Source organism: Felis catus, chromosome D1 (assembly GCF_018350175.1).
Source record: "Felis catus isolate Fca126 chromosome D1, F.catus_Fca126_mat1.0, whole genome shotgun sequence".
In the NCBI taxonomy this organism is placed as follows: domain Eukaryota; kingdom Metazoa; phylum Chordata; class Mammalia; order Carnivora; family Felidae; genus Felis; species Felis catus.
The window spans coordinates 106,927,516-106,945,359 of NC_058377.1; the positions used below are offsets into that span (position 1 = coordinate 106,927,516).

At 55.1% G+C, this 17,844-nt stretch overlaps 2 protein-coding genes across 6 annotated transcripts in view; one reads left to right on the forward strand and one right to left on the reverse strand.

The window, feature by feature from the left end:
* The window catches only part of RTN3 (reticulon 3), a 59,677-nt gene extending 53,880 nt beyond the window's left edge, over window positions 1–5,797 (forward strand). For all 5 annotated transcript variants that reach the window (XM_019812579.3, XM_019812580.3, XM_019812581.3 and 2 more), the window contains 5 exons: window positions 491–629; window positions 1,066–1,135; window positions 2,359–2,405; window positions 3,248–3,306; window positions 4,754–5,797. In XM_019812579.3, the coding sequence (XP_019668138.2) occupies window positions 491–629; window positions 1,066–1,135; window positions 2,359–2,405; window positions 3,248–3,306; window positions 4,754–4,799 (361 nt within the window). In that variant the 3' untranslated portion in view covers window positions 4,800–5,797. The remainder of the gene's footprint in view (window positions 1–490; window positions 630–1,065; window positions 1,136–2,358; window positions 2,406–3,247; window positions 3,307–4,753) is intronic.
* A 1,122-nt stretch (window positions 5,798–6,919) lies between these two features.
* On the reverse strand, window positions 6,920–16,048 carry CD1H11orf95 (chromosome D1 C11orf95 homolog). Its single transcript, XM_023239978.2, has 5 exons — window positions 15,567–16,048; window positions 12,867–13,364; window positions 11,916–12,302; window positions 11,096–11,665; window positions 6,920–10,857 (listed from the first exon to the last, which is right to left on the reverse strand). Exons 1-5 carry the CDS (start codon window positions 15,703–15,705, stop codon window positions 10,394–10,396), a joined length of 2,058 nt encoding a protein of 685 aa, XP_023095746.2. The 5' UTR covers window positions 15,706–16,048; the 3' UTR covers window positions 6,920–10,393.
* Between the last annotated feature and the right edge of the window lie 1,796 nt (window positions 16,049–17,844).

Consider the following 17,844-nt stretch of genomic DNA (forward strand, 5'->3'; position numbering starts at 1 on the left):
ACACGCACAAAATAAATACAGACATCAGGAACTTGCAGTTAGATGTATAATCTCCAGTACAGAGGTAATTTTTCAAAATAGTAAAGCATCTCAGTAAAGTTTAGCATGAACAAAATTCAGTATTAAAAAATTCAGGATGTGTTAAAACTATGGGGAAAATACCTTGTTTTTATATGTTCTGGGCTTTTGATATTATAAATGGGTTCACGCCTTCATGAATATCCTGTGAGGCAGTGAAAGTTATGCAGGACGTAGGACAACTCTTCATTGTGTAAGAACATCCCACACTTTGCAGACATCTGGCATCTCTGCCTCTGCCCACTGAAGGACAAAGGTGTCCTCTCCTCACCCCGTGACAGCAAAAAATGCCCCTACAGATTTCCAGAATGCGCCCTTGGGGGGGTATCGCGCTCTAAAGAACTGCTCTCCTAACAGAAAGAGATCTTCTTTTTCTTGTCAAATGTATGACTGTTGTTTCTTCTTCTGGAAGAGCCTACCTGGATGTAGACATTACCCTGTCCTCAGAAGCTTTCCATAATTACGTGAACGCTGCCATGGTGCACATCAACAGGGCCCTGAAACTCATTATTCGTCTCTTTCTGGTGGAAGATTTGGTTGACTCCTTGAAGGTTAGTTGTTTCTACAGCTTTTGGTGGTGAGACTGAGGAGAACCAGGGACTAAATTATAATTCAGAAGAAAAACAGTAAACAGGGTTTCCTCACACACAAAAATAAATGTATGCTTCTTGTCTCCTGTATTTGGGACAGAAGTGAAATGGGGATAGGAGTCAAGAGGAAGGGTCTCCTGCACCTGGAGAACTTCAGAACAAGGAGAATGTAATTGGCAGAAATACAGTTACAGTCTGAGCTTAAGAGAACTACAGAATTGTCTGATGCATCCTTCAAGTGTATGGTGCAAATGAAGTAACCCCCATTTTGAAGTTATTGATGGTATACATCACTGAATTTATGCAGACTCAATTGGCAAGACGAGAATGGCATCAGTTAACCTAAATTTTACGTTATGATTATTCCTGCTTAACCCTCTGATGTTGGCTTTCCCAGCTGGCTGTCTTCATGTGGCTGATGACCTATGTTGGTGCCGTTTTCAATGGAATCACCCTTCTGATTCTTGGTAAGGTGACAAGGAAAATGTCTCCATGCTCTTGGAAGTACAGTTAGCCATTGAACAACACAGGTTTGAACTGCATGGATCATAACACTTAAACGTAGAATTTTTGCAGTGCAGTATTATTTATAAATGTATTTTCTCTTAGGATTTTCTAACATTTAGTCTTGTCGTAAGAATACAGTGTAGAATACATACAGCATACAAAATATGTGTTAATTGACTGTGTTCTCAGTAATGCTTCTGGCCAACAGTAGGCTGTTAGTAAAGTTGGGGGTGAGGGACCAGCGGTTGTCTGCAGATTTTCGACTGCACGGGGTATCAGTGCCCCTAATACCCACAGTGTCAAGGGTCATCTGTGATTGGTAAAAGTAGGAGCAAAGAGAATGCCCAGCGTGTCTCTACTCTTTGCACACGGCCCAGCCTTTAACATCCATAAACGTTGAACTGGATGTTGAAAGAACCTATGTTTGTGGCCACAGGTTTATTGAAAGATCCCAACTATAAAGAAGTATCAAAACAGAAGTAAAGGAGAGTTGTCTACCTTTGGTTTAAATATGGGGATCTTATAAAAATCATTTTCGGGGCACCTGGCTGGTTCAGTTGGTTAAATGTCTGATTCTTGATTTCAGCTCAAGTCATGATCTCATGGTTCATGAGATCAAGCCCCATGTCAGCACAAAGCCTACTCGGGATTCTTTCTCTCCCTCTCTTTCTCTGCCCCACCCCCCTCTCAAAAATAAATATTTTTAAAGAAGAAATCATTTTCATAATTTGGAAATTATTTGTAATACAAGGAAGGCAGGCAGCCTGTGTACCTATAGCTAACTGTCCTTTTTTTATTTATTTATTTATTTATTTTTTAACGTTTTATTTATTTTTGAGACAGGGAGAGACAGAGCATGAACAGGGGAGGGTCAGAGAGAGGGAGACACAGAATCTGAAACAGGCTCCAGGCTCTGAGCTGTCAGCACAGAGCCCTACACGGGGCTCGAACCCACGGACCGCGAGATCATGACCTGAGCCGAAGTCGGCCACTTAACCGACTGAGCCACCCAGGCGCCCCTATAGCTAACTGTCCTTAATTGAGGGCTCTAGGTAGGATTTCTCATATTGAAGATTCAGGTTTCCCTGTATTTCCTGAGGAAAAATGGCGTGTATTACTTAAGTCTTGGGTCTTTTTGACTGTCTCACATTTATACCTGCCGTGTCCTGTGATTCTCTTACAGCTGAACTGCTCATTTTCAGTGTTCCAATTGTCTATGAGAAGTACAAGGTAAGCACGTATCTGTTTTGAATCAGATAAGCCTATTGATTATGACTAGTTTCGGTTCACGTTTTAGGCATCGAAAGTTTGGAGCAACCATTTTCTAACCCATTTCTGCAGTCTGATTTTATAAGTCAGGAGCCTATATGAAATTGGTAATAGTGGTTTCCTATACCAAAAAAAACTGAATGTTGAGGAGAGAAAAGGGTAGGAAGGAGACTTATTTTTGTGCCTCGCTGTGTCTTCCAAGTTTTAATCAGGTGAATGCATTATCTGTGCAAAAAACTAAGTTGGAAAAAATGCTTAAGTAAATAAAAGCTGGTATCTGGAAAGAAATTTAAACTGTCAAGGCTATTATGGGAATCCCATCGGTGTGGAAAGATGTTTGCATTGTGGAATGCCGTGTGCAGAGCCTTGGTGAATGTGAGAAGGTTTTTCTTTGTAGGTTGTCATCCATCAACAGACTTTATTTATGCCTTTTGGTATTAAATGAATTAGTCTTACGTGGGAGCCAAAACACGTTTGTGATTACAGAGTATAAATTAGACTGTATCTAGTATTCAGAAAATGCTTTACTCCAGTGTCTCTAAAGGAAACACCTAGCAAGTAAGACCTTAGCAAAAGAAATGAGTGATTTTTACTTCCAACAGAGTATGAGGTGTTTGTGGCATAATTTAAATTCTGAAACCTTAAGTTTTTAAAATATATTTTTTTAAACGGGGCATTTTCATTTCGCAGAGTATGCATTACTATTTTTTTTAAAAATTATTAAACTGGACAACAGAACGTTACCTTCAGGGAAATTGTTAATCTGTGTGTTGCCATAACTGAGTCTCTTTCCTTCCTTAAAGACCCAGATTGATCACTATGTTGGCATCGCCCGCGATCAGACCAAGTCGATTGTTGAAAAGTAAGTATGCTTAAGTTCCACATTTTATTATGACATGTGTGTTTTTCCCCAATTAATTTTAGCCTTCTCTGTAAAATACTGACTCAGAGAAAGTAATTTTCACCCTGAAGAAAAAATGTTGGTTAATAGTTTGATTTTATTAGAAATTATTTCATCTGCTTCCTTAAAAAAATATCCTTTGTGTCTTAGACTAAAAAGAATCAATGGAATTAGAACCTTTGCCTTTTTGAATTGGCCTTTAAATGTTTGTGGTAGCCAGCTCACATGCATCTATTTTCACATGTATCCATTTTAAGCCAAACTCTTCCCTCTCTTTTCAGAAATTAGAGATTTACTAAAGAAATGACTCAAGGTGCAAAGCTACCTCTTTCCTTCCTAAAACTACCAAATCCCCGTTTTCTGTTTTCTTAAACCAATTTAATATAAAAATCAAGTAGTAATAAAATACTGGTAGACATTTTTATGACTCGCTCTATCAAGGAACCATTTGGGGTTTTTTGGAGTTTTTTAAATGACTTACAGTAAACACTAAGGAACCCATACTTTTAATTAAAATATTAACATTTTTCCATATTCAGACATTTAAGGAACAAAACATCAAAAGCAGTTGTTTCTCTTTTGTGCTCTCCCCACCCCCAGTTCCAGTCCCTGTCCCTTTCACATCCCAGATTTTAGTGCTTTTTCTAGTTTCGATAAGTGGAAGCCAACTCTGTGCACACAACTTGGGCTTGATGCCAGGGTCTTTACTTGTTCCTTCGCTTTTTTAGGTATACATTGGAGCTAAAACCAGGCAAGGACAGTTAGCACAAATATGTATCTGGTTGCTGTTCACTCCTCATTGGGAAAGATGGTCATAGCTTAGCTTTTAAACCTGATGTCTTGGTTAGTCCCTGCTGGAGTGGCTTTGACATTGGTTGAGAGGTGTGTGAATGACCTTAGTGATGGGTAACCTTGATGCACAAAATAAAGGGTAGCTCTGGTGTCTGGTGAGGGGCTGGGAACCGTCGCCTGCTCCTGTCGTCTTTTTATATGTCACCTTGACCCTTGACTCTCGGTTCCTTTGGGGCACTGGTGGGTAACCTCGCATTCCCGGAGAAATGGGCTCTTGCACTGCCGGTGTGGAGAACATAGGAGGCATTATGCCCAGATACCCCTTATTCTCCTCTGGAACCCCCAGGGAAGGAGCCAGGAGGTGCAAGCAGTGAAAGAGGACAGGGAGCTGGCATGGTGGCAGGGAGAGGGGATAGACCTTTGTGGACCCCTCAGCTCGTCCCGGACCGGCCTCGGCCCCTGCCTCTTTTCATCCAGAGTAAGCCTGTTGGGAATGGGAGGGTAAGTTTCCACAGTGCTCCAGCAAGTTCAGGACTGTCTTCCGGTATCACTGTTAAAGTAAAAACCTAGAACCAGTGTCTGTCTTTTCACCTTCTTTTTTTTCTTTCTTCAATAGGATACAAGCAAAACTCCCAGGAATCGCAAAAAAAAAGGCAGAATAAGTACATGGAAACCAGAAATGCAACAGTTACTAAAACACCACTTAATAGTTATAACGTTATTACTTGTACTATGAAGGAACGTGCTCAATGTCAGCTCGAGCCTGCATTCCAAGCTTCTTTTTCTTAATTTGGTGTTTTCTCCCCTCCTTTCCCTTTACCCTCAGTATCAAGCACAAGAATTGTTGGACTTAAAAAAGAACTGATATCTTAGGACCCAAAAGAATAAAGAAAGAATCTAATAGGGTAAATCAGTACCTTAATGGTGGTGGGGCTTTTACTTGGAGCTTGAAAGGGGAGAGGTTGGAGGTCAAGGAGAAAATGAAAGATAAAGCACTGCTCTTGGATTCTGCTATCCAGTTTTCAAGGACTAGTCTTACGCAGCTTCCCGTCAGTTTTACCCTTATTTTTAAGTTAAGAAATGATGATTAACTTATGAGGAAATTATCCGGGGACAAGAGTGGGATTCCTTCCCACGGGTCTTTGGCAGCTCTCTGACCCCATCTTCCTGCCCCACAGTGTGAGCGGCTGCTCCTAACATTCCTCTTCTTCACGTAATGATAGAACTTTCAAGTCTATGAATAACTTGTAGGTGATAGTGTGCATTCCTGATTCCCAGAATGCCATCTGGTAACCAAGGTTGGAACCGGAAAGTGGGACTGTGAAGGCCCTCCCTCTCCCGCTCATCCCTAGAAAGGAAAGTTCCCGCCATTTGGGAGGGTGGTGTCTGTGTCGTTTCTTGTGGGCACCAGTTCTGAGCTTTAGTTTGAGAACTCATTCCTGGATGTGCTTTCCTCCTCCTTCCCTGCCCACCTCACCTCGAGTTTAATAAATATGGTTGTACTTTTCTTATTATGAAATAAATGTCTGTAACTGCTGTAAACTTGTTAGAGAAAAAAAATAATCTGCATGTGGGCTCCTCAGGTGTTGAGTTATTGTAATCCTGTCTCAGTCCATGGGGGGGAAACATTCTCAAGAGGTGAATACAGAAACAAAAGGCCTTTTTTGCTTTTGTCTTTTCTCTGCAGCTTCCTCCTTCCCATGCCACATCCTTACCCCGTGCTCGTCATCTTACCCTAAGCACCAAAGCCAAGCTGGCTTGAGAGGAGATTGTGTGTGTCTGTGGTGGAGAAGCCACAGGTTAGTGTAAGGAAGTGCATTCTGTGGTTCACAGGGAGCTTTGACTTTGAGGCTAGCTCACGGGTGTGTGTTACAGTTTGAGGCTCCTTCGGCTTCAGGCGCATGAAATGTCTTAGCGCCTCTGCCATGGCCCAGGGTGCTCCTTCTGAGAGTGCTTTCCCCGAAGCGTTAGGTGAAGGCGACCAGGCAGGGCCAGCTTGTGTTGATGGACTCCGTGCACAATTGAAAGCTAACAGAACAACCCAGACCGACATCAGACGGAGGGCGATCAGGAATCTGATTCCTGTTGAGACCGATCAGTGTCTTTGTCCCCTTCCAACATGAAAATTCGGTCACCTTGAAAGAAAAGTCGTCTGAGCTCCTTCAGGTTGTAAACTCCTAGTCATGAGGGAATGTGCGCTGGTGACTTTAAAGTAAGGGCTATAGTGTTTGACGGTCCCAAAGCAGTGCAACTCTGTAGAAGGTAGTGGAAATTTTCTTTCTACTGTTTTGGAGAAGTTACTTCAGCATTTAGATGGGTAAAAGGTACCCTTGCCTTACTCCATTTTCCTGTTTTCTTAGCCCTCTTTCCTTTTGAACTTTTAAGCTGATTTCATGTCGGAGTCAGAAACATATTCTCCATCCTATCTTATGCCCTCCCAGGAAGTCAGTGCACTGATCAACTTTTTGGGCTTCCCCTCCAAAGGACCCTCTTCTGCACTGGAAGCCTCCACACCTAGCTGTTTTGTTTTGTTACTGCTGTATTTAGGTAATTGGACAGATCTTTGTGCCACACAGGAGTTTTGTTTTGTTTTGTTTTGTTTTTTTTCTTAAGAAAAACCCATAGGTGAAATATTACTAATGAAACTGTGTGTGCGTGTATGTGCGTGCAACATAAAAATACAGTAGCACCTAAGGAACTTGAATCTTGGTTCCTGTAAAACTGCAAATTGATGTGTTATTAATAAAAAAATTGAAAGGAAAAAAAAAAACAGTGACTGCGGTGTCGTTCTGCTAACTTTATTCTTTATACACAGTTTGGGTAAAGTAAGAACCAGGCTTCCACCGGCCCCCATCCCCACTCCACTTTTGAGGCTTTAAAAAGCACCTACTAGTTGATACTGGTCATAGTTCCCAAGGTTGCAGAATTTCCATAGTAGAGCAAAGCTGTGCATTTGGTTTCTGAAAGATCACGGAGACCCTCTGAGAGGTGACCTTAGGAAGATGAGGAGTGGGAGGGGCCGGAGGGTCTGTTGTCCCAGTTCAGCCTCACACCAACCTAGGAGGGTTTCCCGTCTGCAACATGAAGCAGCCTATAAATCAGAGCCACAGTGTGCTTGAGTCACCATGGAAAGCGGAAACTACATACATTAGGTCTTTGCTGGAAGAACTGTTATCACTTCAGATTTTTTTCTTCCCCCAAAACTAAGGCTGCCATGACCCTTACGCTGGATTTTAAAAATTTATTCAACATACCTCTTAGAAAACTTAGGCTGAAATTTTTAAAAAATAACTGATGCAAACAACTTCACAAATACACATACAAATGTTCGAGTAATGTCACTAACATGGTATATAAATATGGATTCAGAGTAACATTTACATATTGGCCATAATAGCAAGCATACCATTAACAAAAACTTCATGAAGAAACTTCACCTGTTCATGTCAGACTTCCCAAGGCAAGGAGGAGGCACCTAGAGAGGAGGACCACCTAACCCCCCACCCCCCCACCCCTAACCCAAGAGGCCATGGCCGCTGTCAAAGCAGGAATCACTACAGTGGCACTCGGGTCACTGGGGCTTAGATCTTCAGCTTCATGATCATTGGAGGGCTTATCAGAAAGGACTGCTGGGTGCCGCCCATTTCTGATTCATCAGGGTGGGGCCCAAGGATTTGCATTTCTAGTAGGTGCCTAAAGTGATGCTGAAGCTACCGGTCCCGTGGCCACACTTTGAGAACCCCTGGAGTGCTTGGGGCTGCCTCTCGATGAAGACTTTGACTCCTGTCTTCCTAAGGCCTCTCTCCCTGCCTATCAAGGGGAAAAGCCATTCCTAACCAGCTCTCTGTCCTGGCTGACCTGAACTTGGGCAGCGGGCTTGGGTGACCAGAATAGGTCACCCCACTTTGCCTACTGTTTCTGAACAGGCAGAGTAGTAAAAGTGGTAAAATATTCGTTCTGGATCTGAAAACAACATGCACGAAGGAAAATAAAAGAATGGCAGTGCCCAGCCTGGTGCCATCTGCAATCCCTGTTCTCAAGCTTTTAATACTGTCTCAAAAACCCTGGGAGTTTCAAACACACTGGGAATTCACTTTTCAGTCAACCGACAGCTCATGCAGGATTTCCTGAATCGCTGGTGGCATCTGCAACAAAACCCAGAGACTACCAGAGCCCTTGCCCTACTGGAGAGGCCATGGGACAGGTGTTAGCCCCACTTGTGGGGTTCTGATGAAGACTGCCACCCAAACCCCGGAGCTGAGGCCTGTGGTGGCCTGGAGACTGCTCATTCCCAGGAGGCGTGCAGTTCTTTGCCATCCCCAGGTCACGACTGCACTGAAACGGCCTGCAGCACCCAGCATGTGCCATCCTTTGGCAGGCCTAGTGGGAAAAGAAATTGTACGAATTTACAGAGACTGGGAGGCAGTGTGGTGTAGTGCAAACAACACTGAATTGGGAGTCGGGATTTCCATTCTAGTTCTATACTGTTCCTACCTGGCTGTGTGATCATTTCAGTTTCTGTACTTCACTACCTTATCTGGGAAAGGGGTTAAGGGGGCAGGTACTGGTTGATCTCCAAGGTCTTTCCAGCTTTGACAATCTTGAATTATATAAAAATGCTATAAAATCCATGGTATAAAATCCAATTCCCAATCAGGAAGAGTCCAGGGGACTGGGCCTGAGGCACTTGAACCTTGGGCTCTGGCCTGGGGGTGCTGGGATGAGGAAGGGCTTCCTCTTTGCACTGGGCTTTCCCACCCACCCACGGAGGCCGACCCTGGCCCCAAGTGCCAGGGCCCCTCCACCTCCAGACCCAACCCTCAAGTCCGCCCACTCACGTCCCCACTCTCAGGCTTTAAGACCAAAGGAACCGGCCTGGCTATGTGAAGAGCAGACACTGGGGCCCGGAGACTTGAGGACAGGCCCCCGAGGAGGGTCACACATTAGTGTGGGATGTTTGGGGTCCCCCAGCCCCACCTCTGTCCTCACTCCTTCCTGTAGGTCCTTCCTCCACCACCTCACAGCTTATCTCTGATACACGTATAATAAATAAGACATTTGCACATAAGGGTGAATGGGACAGCTCGCTCCCCGCCCCTCCCCCTTTCATATAAAAGCATTAAATACAGTTTCAAAATAAAATACAAAGAGCAAAAAGGGCCTGATCTCGGGGCCACCTGTTCTCCACAGGAGAATGAATCTACACATCCCACTCGGACCTGCCTGGGAGATCGCGGGGCCCCTTCCCGGCCCCACCGGGCCTGGCGCTGCCGCGGGTTAGAGAAAGGAAGGCCGAGGCCCGGCCCCAGGCCCTTGGGTGCTGAGAATGGGTGGCACGTCCACCGCGTACAAAGGGGGACAGGGAGGGACGGGAATAGAACGCCAACTGCCGGGACCTCCAGTGCCCCGGGCTCGGACTGTCGGGGACGATAGAGCGGGAGTGCCTGACTGAGTTTAGGGGGAAACGGAGGCCTTCAGAGCAGGAGAGGAGCAAAGGAGAAAAGTGCTAATCCCTTTACAAGATCGGGGCCCGGGAGGGCGTGGCAGGAGCGGAGGAGGCGGGAGGGGCCGCGGGGCGCACCGTCCCCAGAGCCCGCCTGGGAGGCTGGCGCAGCTGCCGGAGCCCCAGCCCAGCTCCGCCCCCGCCTCCGGGACGCCCGCCCGCGGTCCCTGGTGTCCTCGCCGCCCGGGGGTGGGGCTCCCGAGCCCCGCCGCCCCGCCCCCCGCTGGAAGCCCTCGTCCGCAGTCCTGGCCTCCGAGCGGCCGCGAATACCAATGAGGCCCCGGCGGCAGCCGCCCGCGACCCCGGGGGCCGTGCCTGCCCGCGTGCAACTCCGCGGGGGAACTGGGCCCCCGCCCAGGGACGGCGCCGGCGCGGCCTTCCTGCCCTCCCCCCCAACCCTTGGGGCCCTAATATTGACTGTCGGCACCCCCACCCCGGCCCGGCGCGGGGCTGGGGTTGGAAACCCAACGTGCACACGCTCGGAGGGCCAAGGTGGCCTTTCGGGAAACGTGGGGCCCAGCGCGGGGGAGGGCCAGGGCTCCGGATCCGAAGCGAGCGCGCGCTTCCCGCAGCGCACCGACCGGCCCGGGAGGTGCTCCTGGGCACCGAGCGGAAGCCGGCGACCCCACCCAATTCCTATCTCCGCCCGGCCCGGCCAGCGGGGGGGCAGCTGCGGCGGTCAGGGCCGCGGGAAGCTGGGTGTCCCGGCCCGAGGGCCGGCCGAGCACAGGGCCGAGCCGCCCCGCGAGCCCGCTACGCGCGACAAATGGCGCCCGCTTTGAGGTCCGCGCCGCCGTCGCGCGGCGCCGGAGCCGGCGGCCCGAAGCCCTCGTGGCCGTAGCAGCGCAGCGCCGCCTCCTCGTAGGCCTCCAGGATGGTCTGGCGCTCCTCGGGCGTGAAGTCCATGGAGAAGGGGTGCACCTGCAGGATGTGCCGCTTGATGGTGCTGACCTTGAGGGTGGCCAGCGCGCCCCCGCACACCATGCACACCAGGCCGCGCCGGCTGCCGTCGTAGTCCATCAGGTACTCGCCCCGCCAGCGCGGCTGGTAGTTCCGCCGCTGCTCTCGGCTGCGGGGCGGGGGCGGAGGCGGCGGCGGCGGCGGCGGCGGGGGCAGCGGCGGGAAGGCGAGTCCCCCGGGCTCCTGGCCGTCCTCGTCGTCGTCCTCTTCCTCCGCGGGCCGTTCCGACGGCTCCCCTGGGGAGAGCGGGACGTCGCCTGGGAAGGGACAAAGGACCGCACTGGAGCCGGCGGAGGGCAAGCCGACCGCGTCCAAGGTCTCGGCTCCACGACCGCCCGCCTCGGCCCTCCGGGCCCATCCTCCCCGGCCTCCCCTTCAGCCTTCCGCTCTCCCCACCCCCTTCCACCCCAGCACTCCCAGCCTTCGCTCCCTGCCTGGCCCGGGTCCCTGCCCCCACTCTCCCGCGCCACCTGCTCTGGCCCTGCGCCAGCTCACCCCACCACTCCTCCTCCGGCTCCTCCTCCTCTTCCCCTCCCCCCTCCTCGGAGGCTGCGGCTGTGCCGGGGGCGGCAGGGTCCCTGGGGGACTCGGGGCAGGGCAGCCCCAGGGCCAGCAGGTGAGCGGCCTGCTCGCTCCAGTCCTGGGCGGTAAGGGCCTTAACAGGCCCGCTGAGGCGTGTGGAGCCCGGGTGGCGCTGGCGGATGTGCCGCTTGATGGTGCTCATCTTGAGCGAGGCCAGCGCGCCCCCGCACACCATGCACACCAGGCCGCGCCGGCCGCCGTCCAACTCCATGAGGTACTCCAGCCGCCAGCGCTCCTGGTAGCGGCGGCGGTGGTCACGGCCCCGCGGCGACCGGCCCGGGACCCCCACCCTCTCGCCCTCCTCCTCCTCCTCCTTCTCCTCCTCCTCCTCCTCCTCCTCTGCCGGCCCGGGCCTCTCAGGGACCCCGCCAGCCTCTTCCTTTTTTACGTCTGGGGGACTGAGATCCTGAGAGGATAGGGCTCCGGCAGTGGGGGCGGGGTCCCGGCTCTTTCTGGTCAGGTCCTGGGGGACGAGGTCGTCGTCTGTTGGGGAAGGGGTGAGGGAGAGGGGCTCAGCCTGGTGGCAGGGTTGCCCTTACCCACGCAGAGGGGTCCTCACCCCAGCCCCTGTCTAGAGGCCCCAGCCGGTGTGGGTGTGGGTGTGTGTGTGCCTGTCTGCGGGTGGGTGAGTGTGGGTGTGGAGAGGAGTCCCTCCCGGTTTTGGCCACAGGCCCCACTTTGCAGCCCTAATATGGGGGAGGGGGGGGTCTCGGCCCAGGGATGGGCCTCGCACCTGGTGGGGACCGAGTGAGCTCAGACAGTGTCTCGGGCTGGCCTCCCCAGGCTTGCAGCAGGGCGCTGCGCTGGGGGCCGCTGAGCCCCAGGGAGCTGGGGTGCACCTCCAGCACGTGGGCACGGATGTCGTCCAGGTGCAGGCTGGGCAGTGCCCGGCCACAGGCCATGCACACCAGCCGGTTCCCCCGAGGGTCATAGTCCATGAGACACTCTGCCCGGAACCAGTTCTGCAGGGACTCCTTCAGCCTCCGCTCCAGCCGCCGGGCCCCCAGCCCCCTGCTGCCCCCGGCCCTCCGGGAGGCTGACAGGCGCCGACGCCGAGCCCGGGGTGCCACTGGGCCCCCTCGCCGCTGGCATCGGCCGCCCTCACCAGCTGGGGCTTTGCCTGAAAGGGTCGGAGCGAGGTTAGGAACCGAGATGCTGGTGATCCAGGGAGCTCCCCGCGGCAGCCAGGTCCTCCACAAGCCTCTCCCTCGCTCGGACTCTGCCTAACCTTCGGCCTTCTCGCCCTCTCCCCCCATGCCTTGACTCCTTCACCTCCGAACCTGCCTGCACACAAACCCGAAGCCCCACCCGCTCCTCCCGGAGACCCAGATTCTGGCCCCTTCCCCGGACTTCACTGTCAGGCCGGACCTTTCCAGCACCCTCTCCTCCCAGCCTTCCCCCCCCCCCGCCCATCCCCCCACCTCCAGTCTCCTTGAACCTTCTACATCCGCAGAACGCCGAATCTCTCTCGGGGGGGGGGGGGGGGGGGGATGCGGGAGACCCCCTCACCTCACTGTCCCTCCCCCAGTATTGTACCCTATGGGCAGTAAGCAGACCCCACCCAAAAAAGAGCAGTGACTGGCCCAGGAAAATCCATTCGTTGGCTGGGGAGGCGGCCCCACCCGGGCCCGGGCCCCGGCCCCACCTGCCACCCCGGCCCCTGCCTCTCCAAGTCCTGCGTTACCTGGGCCCTTGGGCGGGCAAGCTTGCAGGCTGGCCCCCTCCTCCTCCTCTTCCTCTTCCTCTTCCTCCTCCTCCTCAGCCCCCTGGGCCCCCAGGCCCTCAGACTCTCCACAGGCCCCCAGCCCCAGGTGGGCATCCCAGCTGTTGCTGATGACTTCCTTCTCCCGGGGGCTCCAATGCAGGGAGTAGGGGTGCTTTTGGCGGATGTGCCGCTTGATGGTGCTGAGCTTGAGGGTGGCCAGGGAGCTGCCGCACACCATGCACACCATGCCGTGCCGGGCGGGGTTGAAGTCCATCAGGTACTCCAGCCGCCAGTGGTCGTGGTAGTAGCGCCGGTGGTCGCGGCCGGGGATGCGGCTCTTTCCGGGCCTCGAGGCCCGGGCCTCACAGTGGTCTGAGTATTTCCTGCCTGAAGATGCCGGTACCCTGGCCCTGGAGGAGGGCAGGGGGGCACTCCCCCAGGACCCCAAGGCACCCCCTTCCAGCTGAAGATCTTGCCCTGAAGAGGGGGGGGGGGGAAAGGGAGACAGTTTTTCAATGTCCGATTTCCAGGGAAGGAACCCGGGCTGGGATTTTGCAGAGAAAGGGAGGCGGGGGAAGGGTCGTTCAGGGGCAGGACAAGGATGGCCACAGCAACAAGAGGGGTGTGGGAGAGGCGGGAGTCAAAGCATTGGCCCCTTTATGAAGAGTGAGGACCCTTTAAGAGAGGGCCGAGAACCAAGGGATGCGAGGGGCGAGCTCTGACTTTTTTTGAAAAAAATGAGGCGAAGGCCAAGCGGGCAGCTGGCTCTCTATGGCACCCTGTTTGGAGGAGGGCTGTAAGAGCGAAGCCAGGAGGGCAGCACGCCGGGGCGGTTCCGGCCAGAGCAGAGCGGGCAGTGGGGCGAGAAGAACAAAGGGGGCATCTGTCTGCATCCAGGGCTGCACGCAGGACCCACCCGTCTGAGGCCCCAGCCAGGAGGGCCCCACCCAGAGATCTTCCCCCTTTTTCCGATGATGCCTCCAATGCAGCCTTCTGAGAGTCCCATTTTGGGGGGTGCTAAGCATCGTCGGTTCCCCAAATACAGGCACCCGCGGGAGGGATCCCCAAGACAAAGCTGTCAACACCTCCAGGGAAAGGAGTTTCTAGGACCCTGACTTCCCTAGAGTCTGGGAGAGCCGACCACCCTGCAAGGGGACCGGCAGGAGGGCCACCAAAGTGGCTACTGAAGATTCTGCGGAAGGGAGTGGCCACCACCCACTGGAGCCCATTAAGTCTTTCTGGGGATTTATTTTTTGCTCTGGCAGAGAGCCGGCCACTGCCCAGCAATCAAGGGGCAGGCACTGGAGAGGCCCAAGCACAGCACACTACCCCGGTGGTGTTGCCTTGGGCCAAACAGGCAGACACCCGAAGCGGTCCCCCACCTTCCTTGCAGTTTGGACCCTATTTTATTTAGAAAAGGGTTTCCTGGCCACATAAGCTGAATGGACAAGTGTGGTCATGCTCCCTCTGGAGAATCTCAGGGTCAGAGAAACAAAAGACGGGACCAGATAGGACTCCTGTCACCATTGTGGTGTTTGCTTGTTTTGATTTCAGTAGATCCAGAGGAAAAAAAGCAGTGGCTTCAAAGTCAGAGACCTCGCTTCCAGTGTGGTTTCACCGGTAACTTGCTCTGTGATCTTTGATAGGTCGTGTGGCTCTCTGGGCCTAAGCCTCTTTGTCTGAAAAGGCACTGGATGGCTAGCTGGTCTCTAAGCATCCTTCCAGCGCTGGATCTATGCTAGTCTAAGGTGGATTGGCCCTTTAAGAGCCCAAAAAAGGGGAGGAGCTGAGATTCTTTAAAAACAAAAGGGGATGGGGAGTTTCTGGGAGGGGAGCTCGAAGATTAGGGCAGAGTCTCCCTAGCCTGGACAGAACCGTCACGGGTCTTAAGGCGCCGACCCTTCAGCAGGGGAATGAAGAAACAGTGTCCTCTGGGAGAGAACGGGGAGGACGGGCTGGTCCTACTATAGCTGACAAATTGTGGCAAAATTTTCTGAAAAGAAGGGAGGCGATAACGCGCGGGCGGGAGGGGTATCTGCCTTTGTGAGCGAGCCCATCCCTTTAGAAACTGCCCGCGGTGGGTACGGTAGTGGTGGGTCCCCCCCACCCCCCACCCCGAGGCGCAAGCCAAGCTCTTTCCTAGAAAGAACATGGGGAAAAAGAAAAAGGATTCCTGTCTGCAAGCAAGGCCACAGGAGGGGAGGAGCAGCGCGACTTAAAGCAGCGGAGTTCCCAGCTCAGCTCCTCTAGGGGAAAGCCCCCCGAAAGCGACCCATAGTCTGGGCAGACTTTTAAGAGACAGCCGGATAAGGGAGACCACCTGGGAGTCTGAAAGAGAAAGGGGCGGGGGCGCAAGTCCAAGAGCCTACAGCGCGCGCCCCATGGCGCCTGGCCAGGCCCTTTGGGGACCCTTCGGCCTGGTCTCTGAGGCGGGGGCCGCGGGGCCCTTTAAGGGGGAGGGAATCCGCCCGAGCCCCGCGGGCGGACCCCGGGAGCTGGGCGGGGGGCTCCCCCGCTGGCCCTGCAGCCGCGATCCGCGCCCGCCAGGTGGCGCCCCCGGCCGCCCTGCCCGCGTCCCCCCCTTTGTTCGGCGGCGGAGAGGGGCCCGGAGCCCGGAGCCGCAGCCCTCCCCTCCCCCATGCCGGGGCCCCCGCCCGAGCCGCCGGCCCCAGCTCTTACCGCCGTCGTCCTCCTCGGGTTCCGCGCCGCCGCTCGATCCGGCGGGCGGCAGCCGTCGGCCCCGTGCCGAGGCCGCTGCTGGCCCGGGGCCGCCCCTGCCGCCGCCGCTCCGGCTCCGGTGGTCCCCGCCGGGCTCCATGCGCTGCGCTGCGGAGCGGGGCCCCGGGGCGGCGGGGCGCGGGGCCGCGGGGCCGGCGGCGGCCCGCGCGGGGCGCTCGGTGCTCGGGGCCCCGGGGCGCGGGGCGCATGCACGGGGCGGCTGGCCGCACGGACGGCTGGCTGCTCGCTCGGCGGCGCGGGCTGGACCGGGGTGGGGACTCCTGTCTGGGGCCCCTGGGGCTCCTTTAAGGGCTCCTGGGTAAATTTAAAGGGGCCGCGCGCTATTTCCTCCTGCCAGCTCGCGGGGGGCTGGGGGGGAGAGGCGGGAGGCGACGAGCTGGCCCGAGGCTCCGCAGCCGGCGCCCGCCCCGGACGTTGGGAGCACAGACCTCGCCGCCCTCGCGGGCCCGCACCGCCGCCTCCGAGGCTCCGGTCCCGGCTCCTGAAGGGTCACCGAAGTGGCGAGGGGAGCCCGCGTCCGCTGCGACGCGCTTCCACCCGGGCTCCGCTCGCAGCCGCTGCCCCCTCGGGGCATCTCAGCGCCCGGCTCCCTGCACCCGCGCCGGCCGGGGATCGCCCGGTGGGAGGCCCGGGTCCCCGCCGGGGCTGCCTCCGCCCGCGCGAGCTGGGCGCGGGCCCCAGAGCGGACGCGACTGGCAGGGGCCCCAGATGGCCGCGGCCCCGCCGAGAGGGTGGAGCCGCGGGGGCGGCCGCGCCCCCTCCCGCGGGAGCCGCCCCGGAGCGCCGGGAGTTCGGGCTCCTCCATTGGAGGCGCCGACCGGGCGAAGCTGCCCCGGAGCCGGCCGGGGGCGGGGGCCGCAGAGACCCAGGCCGGGAAGAGGGGGCGCGCGGTGGACACGGGGGGAGCCAGCTGTGCCGGGGCCCGACGCTGCGGGACGGAGGGGGCCCCAGACTGGAAGCCGGGAGGGGAAGGCGTGTGCCGCCGTGACTCAGGCTCCGGCCCCCGGAGGCCTGGGGGTGCCCTTGACGCAGCCCCAGGACCCCCGCCGGCCCGAGGAGGCGAAGAACGCTGACCCCGGGCGGGGTGTCGGGCACCTGGGGACGGGCGCCACCACGGCTGGGAAGCGCTGGGGCGGACCCTGGCTGCAAGCCCCCGGACGCCTCGGGGGCCCCAGCTCCCCAGGATGCGGAGAGAAGGGACCCCCGAGAAGCGGTCAGGGGCGCGGCAGCCTGGGGTCCTTCCGCGAGGACCGGCTGGAGGAGCAGGTGCTTGCTTCGCGTGTGGTTGGTCGCCCACAACAAAGGCGATTCCTAGAGATCCAAATTACAGGGTGCGGAGGCCATGCAGGGTCTTATTATCTAGAGGTGGGGTGTATGCTTTTCCCTGGGGATCCAGCGATCCGCTGAAGAAGTCACCCTCGACAGACTCATTCGCCCACCCAATACCTACTGTGTGCCAACACGCTTTTAGGCGCGGGGCAGTGAACAAGACAGACAAGACTGATACTGTTTACGACTTAACAGGCACCAACAGCTTAAAACAAGGAAACAATTCCAGCTCTTCGGGAGCCATGGGAAAGAAATATTAAGCGATCTGGAGCACAGGAGGCCTATCCCCTAAGCGTTTGTGAAGAGGGGCCCAGAACTAAAATTTCTGAAGTGCCTAAAGGTGTCTGTCACCGCTGGAGATGTTAGCCCCATGACGACCTGCCCGAGACGTCACTTTGGGTAAACTGAGTCTCGGCCCTACGGCTCTGTTCGCTCCACTGCTGGCCCTGCTTTCGGGTTGGAGCCGCACGACTTTTAGCCTCTGGGGGCTGGGGGGCCCTGGTGCCGATGGAGTGCCAGGCGGTGCCAGGAGATGGGAGAATTCCCTCATTCGTTATGTGCTACACTTGTGCCAAGCCCAGGGCCACAAAGGGAAAACGAGATACGGACCTGACCTTCACATGCTCCTAAGTATGGGTTAAAAAAGTACCAGGGTAAGCCACCATCGGGGCTGGCCTCCCTGCAACACTATGGGATACGTCCTTTCCAGTTCTCTCCCTAAGGATAATTTTTGTTTTAAGATTTTATTTTTAAGTAATCTCTCTGCCCATCGTGGGGCTCCAACTCACAGACCTCAGATCAGCAGGCGCCCCTAAGTAAGATCATTTTGTTACCAAAAGAAAGACATCAAGGCCCCGGTGGAGCTTTTTTTTTTTTTTTTTTTTTTTTT

What these genes read in the sequence shown, in the direction of transcription:
- CD1H11orf95 (XM_023239978.2), bottom strand. Translation starts at nt 15,705, where the DNA reads ATGGAGCCCGGCGGGGACCACCGGAGCCGGAGCGGCGGCGGCAGGGGC. An exon ending in TTGCCCGCCCAAGGGCCCAG is followed by an intron (nt 12,303 to 12,866) that starts GTAACGCAGGAC and finishes CGACCCTTTCAG; the next exon opens with GCAAAGCCCCAGCTGGTGAG. An exon ending in GCTCACTCGGTCCCCACCAG is followed by an intron (nt 11,666 to 11,915) that starts GTGCGAGGCCCA and finishes CTTCCCCAACAG; the next exon opens with ACGACGACCTCGTCCCCCAG.